Source organism: Carassius carassius, chromosome 20 (assembly GCF_963082965.1).
Source record: "Carassius carassius chromosome 20, fCarCar2.1, whole genome shotgun sequence".
NCBI lineage: Eukaryota > Metazoa > Chordata > Actinopteri > Cypriniformes > Cyprinidae > Carassius > Carassius carassius.
Genome location: NC_081774.1, coordinates 1,326,250 through 1,334,738, shown reverse-complemented (window position 1 = coordinate 1,334,738; position 8,489 = coordinate 1,326,250). Strand labels below are relative to the sequence as shown.

General features: G+C 30.7%; 1 protein-coding gene across 1 annotated transcript; it reads left to right on the top strand.

Annotated features, from left to right (window-relative positions):
• The first annotated feature begins 2,437 nt into the window (after positions 1-2,437).
• LOC132095701 (pyroglutamyl-peptidase 1-like) lies at positions 2,438-7,137 on the top strand. Its single transcript, XM_059500811.1, has 5 exons — positions 2,438-2,779; positions 3,888-3,940; positions 4,029-4,145; positions 5,066-5,298; positions 6,506-7,137. The coding sequence occupies exons 1-5, from the start codon at positions 2,749-2,751 to the stop codon at positions 6,696-6,698; spliced, it is 627 nt and encodes a 208-aa protein (XP_059356794.1). The 5' UTR covers positions 2,438-2,748; the 3' UTR covers positions 6,699-7,137.
• The last annotated feature ends 1,352 nt before the right edge of the window (positions 7,138-8,489 follow it).

Genomic DNA, 8,489 nt, shown 5'->3' with positions numbered 1-8,489 from the left:
TATGTTATGAGCATGTATGCAAAATAATTTTTTTTTTACATCTACTATAAATTGTTCTTTAGTTTATACCTCAAAACTCATTTAGTTTAATTGACCTGTCATAAAACCCTTGAAGGGATCTTGATAGCTTTACTCAAATCTTAATCTTGAGGGATCTGATGATGCTTTGAAGTTAAATTGAATTTATGAATTGAATTAGCTGCTTTGGCGAGCCGTAGGATTTCTATTAATATCACTGCAGGCCGTGAGTCTGACAGAGAGGGGGAGATCTGAATGGATGTGATGACGTCTGTAGACGCCAGCATCAGAGAATAGCAGCAGCATCATCCGTTGCCATGGCAGCAGTGACGCAGAGGCAGGTGGATGGTGTGTGTGAGGATGTGCAGCGCTGCAGTGATGCTCCTCGAGTGGGTGCAAGAACACAACCATTTCCAGCATGTTTAGCTTTAGAAATTACAGCTTACAAAAGCAGCAGGAAGAACGACTACTGATGGTTATTGCACAGACTTTATGTTATTCAAAAATATACATTCCCCAGTATGATGCTGCATTTCTGTAATGCATAAACTGCTAGATTTGTATCATTATCCAGATCATGAGAATGTTCATGTATGTCCATTATTTATTTATTTTTACTTTCATTATTGTTCATTCTTTTATTATTCGTTTGACCTGACTGATAATTTATTTGATGGCACACCATATATATGGATATGGAGATATATATATGTGTGTGTGTGTGTGTACACACCGTGTATATATATATATATATATATAGTGTATATATATATATATATATATATATATATATATATATATATATATATATATATATATATATATATATATATATATATATATATATATATAGTGTATATATATATTTATATATATAATATTATATAAATTATATACATATTGTATATGTTATTTGTAAATAAAACACATTATTGGAGTGTGATTTAAAATAAAATACTATTTTAGTATTTTATTCTAATTAAAAAATCATGTTTTATTCAGTGTGTTATTTGCTATTTATTTCTTTTTTTATTTACTGTATTCTGTATATATGGCTATAGATAGATATAATTTAGTTTTTATTTTTTTTTTTTAAGTAGGCTAATTCTTGACTGCTATATGGATAAATGTCTTAGGAGAAAAAAAAAGCCCATTAAAATTTTGCTTAAATTTCACAGTTTTTTAGTTGTGCTGTAAAAATAATTTTTCAAAAGCTTTAAATAAAACAAAGATTATAGGGGTATGTCAAAAAATAAAAAAAAATATTTGTCAAATTTACTAGCAATTTCTGAGTGAAAATTATTGTTTATGACAGTTTAAAGATCCTAATGAATTAAGCACTTTATTTTGTTGGCAGCGTCTTCAGTATTTTGTCTGACAGTGGAGTCAGTGAATCAGACTGAAGGTGTTTGTCTTCGTGTTAAGTGTGACTCATGAAGGAACACTGCTAATTAACTACCAAACATCACAAAGGGAAGTCCTTCTTTCCTTAGAGACCAGCTCACGCAAACAGGTTTGAAGCAGGTCTCAGCCAAGGGTGTTGGCACAAAAGTCAAAACCACCAAACACTCCTCAGGAAACCAGGTCCATGCATGTTTGATTGATTCTTGTTTAGGTACAGAGATCACTTGGAAGATCAAAGATTTAACATGGCAGTCATTACGAACCACATTTATGTGGCATTTCAGTTTATTTGATGCCAACATAAAGTGCATGTTAAGCTTCATTTATTAAGATAAAATAAATGTACATGCTTGTACATATAAGAATAATTTGCTTTTAAATGCATTAAAAGTCTTAGTTGCAAAACAGAATGTTGCATAATTAATTGAATTACTGATTAAGCTGAAGGATATCAAAACTCGTTTTAACCTCACTCTTCATATGAGACTAAATGGGAAAGATCTGGTAGCAAATGATGCAGTTCAATAAAAATATGAAGTCATTTTTCTCTGCCATATGTTAGGAGCATGTTGAATGCAACATAAAAGTGTGTTTGTGTGTGTCTGTGTGTGTCTATATATATATATATATATATATATATATATATATATATGTGTGTGTGTGTGTGTACAATGTACTGTAGATTTTAGACAAAAAAATAAAATGAGATCGCTTAGAAATTGCTAGTAAATTCCACAAATGATTAAAGAACCAACAAGTAATAGCAGTTCTGTAGTAGAATATATATATATATATATATATATATATATATATATATATATATATATATATGTATGTATATATATGTATATGTATATATATTGTTGTATTATATTGCACTCCTTTAAATTTCGTTAACTTAGAAAAAAAATCTTTTTTTCCCCTGTATAATTGTTAAACGTTGATATTTATTTATTAATTTAATAATTTTTTTATATGTAAAATATTATGTATATAAGTACAGGCAGAATTATTTAGTAATTGAACTGAGAGGTAGACATAATAAATTACAAATTAAGAAGACAATACAGATTTTAAAGTACTTTTATAAAGCGATGATATGTTTATATACCCGTTTTTATACAGTCTATGTTATATACACGTTGCTATTATGTATTAATGAAACTCAACCGGAGCGGCAGATGGCGCTGTTGTCCAGCGGAGGCGCTGGTCTCCATTCAGACAGCGAGAAGAAGATGTGTGTTTATGTCAGTTCGTGAAGATCTCTAGTCTGATGATCTCTGAATCTGAATCTGTTCTTGATCGAAACTCTCTGATTTCTCAGCGATGGAGCAGAAGAAGACGGTTATCGTGACAGGTAAACTCTGATGAAGGGGTGTTTCGACGCCTCGTATGATTGTTGTGTCAGTTTTGAGAGTTTTTCTACCGTCACTGATGTTATTCATGACGCAAATGATCGTCATTACAATCGAAAGTATTTTTACACCGAATATAAAACTAAACTGAATAAAACACTTCTTTAAATCAAAGTACTACCACTAACCAAACTATCGGGAAGTAGCATGTCATCTTGGACAGCGTATCGTGTTTTGTTAATTTATTTTAAAAAAAAAAATTAATTTTATTTCTTTTTGCTCATTGTTTTTTTTTTTTCGTTTTTAGTGTTTTTAAATATTTAACGTTACTTATAACAACTTAATTTTCAGTGTGTGTGTGTTTTTACTATGTTATAATACTATTGTGGTGTTTGTGGACTTTTAACGTTTATATATATATATATAATATTATTATTTTTAGTACTTATTCTTCTTATTATTCGTTCTTATTAGTTTTTGCTGTTGGTTTAGGTTTAATTTATTTTTATTTCAGGTTTATTTTTAGTTTAGTTTTTATTAATTTAGTTCTTAAATGTGTTTCAGTTACTTGTCACAGAATCATTTCAGATTTTTATTTTATTTCAGCTCCGTTCCAATTAACAAAAATGTCAATAGCAAAAACAACAACAACAATAACCCTATTTGAAGTCTATAAAAAATGTGTTCAGTACCATAATTTCCAAAATGTAATATTTATACCATTATACCATGTGTACATACACACACACACACACTATAATATTATCATGCAACAACAGGATATAACCATCTGATAATTACACGTTGCAATGAAATATTATTGTCAAAGTCTGCTAAAAAAAGTGTTTTTAGGTGACAATGACTGGATTATTGCATTTTATGTATAATTCGACTACTTACCACTTAAAAAAATATTAATCTGAGTTGAAATGATCTTATTATTTGAAAGGAAAGTGAGAGTGATAAAAGAGACCTACCTGAGCCAATGATTGATTATTCAGTTCAGAGTCATTATGTGGAATGCTTGATCTGAATCAAGTGTTTGGAGTGCGCTGTAGTGAGACATTACATTACATTGCATTGCATTGCTCTGTGATTGTATTTCTGTAGGCTTTGAGCCGTTCGGTGAACACGCTGTCAATGCCAGCTGGGTGGCAGTACAGGTATGAGATTCTCACTGCGAGGAAATCAGCTATGAGCTGTACTCACTGTCCGTTCAGCTGATTTAACATGAGCATGTGCTCTGGTCAGGAGCTGGAGAAGCTGGGTCTGGGTCACGATGTAAAGCTTCACGTCGCTGAGGTTCCTGTGGAGTATCAGGCGGTCCAGAGTCTTCTGCCGTCTCTATGGAAACATCAGCTTCCTCAAGTAACACAACGATGTCATGTTTTAGTTTTATTAGTTAGTGATGCTAAATGTCTACAGAGTGTTGTATTACAAAAGTAAGTTTTATATATTTATACATGCACATATATATATATATATATATATATAGAGAGAGAGAGAGAGAGAGAGGGAGCATATATATAAAACTGCTCAAAATAAATATATATTTAAATGATATTTATTGTATATATAACTAATACTTTGTTATTTAATAATGATCCGTGTACACATGTAGTAAAATTAAAATTGTGTATATATTTTAGATTATTTTTTATGTATGATGAAATGCATCTAATTATTTTAATCAAAATGTCTCATCATATCAGAATACACTGGCCAGAAAAGTTTGGAATGTTTTTGAAATGTCTCTTTTGCTCAACAAGGCTTCATGTATTTGATCAAAATACAGTAAAAACAGTAATATTGTGAAATGTTATTTTAGTTTAAACTAACTGATTTCTTGAAGTTAATTATTTTCTATGTGAATATGTTTCTGTGATGCTCCGCTGTATTTTCAGCATCATTCCTCCAGTCTTCAGTGTCACATGATCTTCAGAAATTATTTCTAATAACATTTCTGATTATTATCATTGCTGAAAACAATTGTGCTGTCCAATATTTTAGTGGGAACATATATAATCAAATAGAAAAGTTTTTTTAAATTGTAATAATATTTAGCAATATTATTATTTTTACTGTGTTTTTCAACATTAAATGCAGCCTTGGTGAGCAGAAAGGACTTCATTTAAACATTAAAAAAATCTTTTAGTCAGTATTATATTGATAATAACTTATCTTTTATATTTTAGCAATAAAAAATAATTTAATAATAAAAATAAAAAAATTAAAACAATTCTTTCTGGTCACCCCAAACACCCCCCCCCCCCCCCCCCTCCCCAAAGTTAGTGGTCCATGTTGGAGTGTCCGGGATGGCCACAACAGTAACTCTTGAACAGTGTGGACATAACCGGGGTTACATGCGGCTGGATAACTGCAGCTTCTGTCCGGAGTCACGCTGCTGTATGGAGGGAGGACCCGACTGCATTCAGTCTGTCATAGACATGGACGCCGTCTGCAAGAGAGTCAACTCCTCCGGGCTCGGCGTCTCTGTGTCTGTGTCAAAGGACGCCGGCAGGTAAAATGCTCTTCTTTCGTGTTTGTTTACAACGTGCAGAATCTACAAAATAAATCATGAAAGAACCATAAAAAGTGCATGTTATTTTTTATTGGGTACTGTGATGAGTAAGCCATTTCACATAACAGATGTTTACATATATTTGACCCTGGAGCACAAAACCAGTCTTTAGTCTCTGGGGTATATTTTTAGCAATAGACAAAAATGCATTGTATGGGTCAAAATTATAAATGTTTCTTTTATGCCAAAAATCATTAGGATATTAAACAAAGATCATGTTCCATGAAGATATTTTGTAAATTTCCTATTGTAAATATGTAAAAACTTAATTTTTGATTAGTAATATGCATTGCTAAGAATTAATTTGGACAACTTTAAAGGCGAATTTCTCAATATTCAGATTTTTGTTGCATCCTCAGATTTTTCAAATAGTTAAAACAACAAACCATATGAATGGAAAGACCATTTATTCAGATGATGTATAAATCACAATTACAAAGAAATTGACCCTTATGACTGGTTTTGTGGTCCAGGGTCACATATAGCCTAAAGCTTGTTTTAGAGTAGCTAATGAAAATTTATTGAATTTGCTTTTAAAAGGAATGCTTTAAAAATTGCATTACTCCCCAAAAAAGTAACTTATTGCATTACTTAGTTACTTTTTAATGGAAAGAATTATGCTACATTACGTCTGCTTTACTTTTTCTCATCTGGACTTGCTTGCTTGTTTTCTTTATTTTTTTAATATATAAAAAGCTCTCTTAGTGATAATAAATAAATCAAACATCAACACTTCAGCAATACAAAAAAAGAACCGCAAATGTTATGTTTGTCTAAAGTAACTTTTGCTTTTTAGTATAGTTGAATTACATCAATGAAGGTCGGCAGCAAAGACTTAATAATAATCACAGTTAATAAACGGGGATTGAATGCATGAGGATATCTGTGTTAGCATGCAATTTGTATTTCACTGTTTTATTCATTTTGAGAAATGCCTCCGCACCTACTCCTGATTTCTGTCAGTCAATACTGCCGTTACTTATCTGAAAAAGTAACTCAATTTTTTTTGCTTATAAATTAAAAAGTAATGTGCTTTACTAGTTACTAGAAAAAAGTAGTCCGATTATGTAACTCGTACCCCCAAAACTGACCGACTTATTTTGTAAGAGATTTTTAGTTGAATGTATTCTGTATCCTCTCTCCGCAGGTATCTGTGTGATTACACCTACTACATGTCTCTGTTTCTGGGCGAGGGCAGGTCTGCGTTTGTGCACGTTCCTCCTCTGGGGAAGCCCTACAGCGCGGAGCAGCTCGCTCGGGCCCTCAGGGCCGTCATCCTGGAGATGCTCGAGCTGATGGAGCACAACAAGGGAAAGAAACACTGTCTGCACAACCAATGAGAGCACAGGCCGAGTCTCGTACGCTGTTATCTAGCGTCGACTTGGATTCAAGAGTTCATGCACATTTGAAGACATCTGTGTGCTATATACTAGGATCAATCAGCTGGTTTGAGATGCAGCTTGTGTGCTAAACTCAATCCTACGGCTGTGTTCAAATAGTCAGGAAAGCACTTTAATGGGCTAAACTTGAAACATGCAGAGATTTGGTTTTATGCATAAAAAAGACTTGGAAGTTTGAAAACAGTACGTATACATGGAGATCTTTAAACCATGTTTCAAAAATGTTTTTTTTTAATACAGTCAAGGCAGAATTTCTAAAATCATTACTTCACATATTAAGTATTTCTGTAGTATAAAATATTTTAAATAAGGGTTATTTTTATTAACTAAAATGTTAATGATAAATTTTTCTCAACATTAAAATTGCCATAGAATCTGGCATGGCATTAAACATAAACAAGACTAAAATTTAAATAAAACAATTTAAATGGTATGTAAATACCATACAAATACAAAACTAAATTACTACAGCTATAACTAAAATCAAAACTCATTAAAACTATTTTAAAAAACTATACTGTATTTAAACAATATATAAAAATAGCTAAAATTGGCTAAATTACTAAAACAAAAATAAAAATGTCAAAATAATAAAAACAAAAATTCAAAGTATTAAAAACTATATTGACATTTTATATATATATATATATATATATATATATATATATATATATATATAAAAATACCAAATGTAAAATATTAATAAAAACTCAATTACTGAAATTGTAACTAAGGTGGAAAAAAATATCTAAAAACAAACTTATTCAAAATAAAAACACATTTGGACAAATAAATATTATAATAAAAAAGGAAAATAAAGAGTCTAAAAAACTAAAAAATTCGCTCAAATGGAAAAATATTTAAAAAAACTTGTAGAGGACACCTAGAATTGACAAAATAAAAGCTATGATCTGCCTGCTGGACAATGATATACAAAATAATACCTACATCTGTCTGGTTATTAAAGTGCCAACGTGAGGACACAGGCTTTAGGATATAAGCATCAAACCGAAATATGTTTTTCCTCATTTCAAGCCATTTACGTACAGGGTCCCACATAAAACATAAAGACATCTGAACCCAATGCCTTTCGAGTAATTCTTTCAGCACTGTTAAGACAACGGTTTGGTTTTTATTTTTGTTAATTCAATGAAATGTGAAATCGTGAGATGATTGTAAGAACGTTACTCAAGATTTTCTCTTTAAATTTCTTTCATACTCTATGCAAAATGCTGGATATTATTTTATATTATATTATATTACACCATAATTTCTCAGTGTATTATATGATATTATAAGCATAAGACTTGGTTTTAATTTTCTTTAGCTGGTTTTTCTATGGTTTTTACTGGAATCTGTTATCGATCACAAACACAGTGGACCAAACTGATTATTCTGTGAATCTAATTTTTTTTGATGTTGCCTAAAACACTGCTATCTTTAGCATTTCTTTGTTTCCATAGATCCATTGGATTGTATTAAATGTTCTGGCATTTATTACAGTGGTGATTATTATGTATGCATTGCCATATTTGTGTGGACACTGTTGTTCTTCCTCTTATGTTGTGTTTCCTTAATTGCCAAAAACTTTTTTTTTTTACAAATTGTAGCTCTGAATAAATCATTTCTGCCTTATTTAAGTTTATTTATTCCAATTAAAATTATATATATATATATATATATATATATATATATATATATATATATATATACACACACACACATACACAC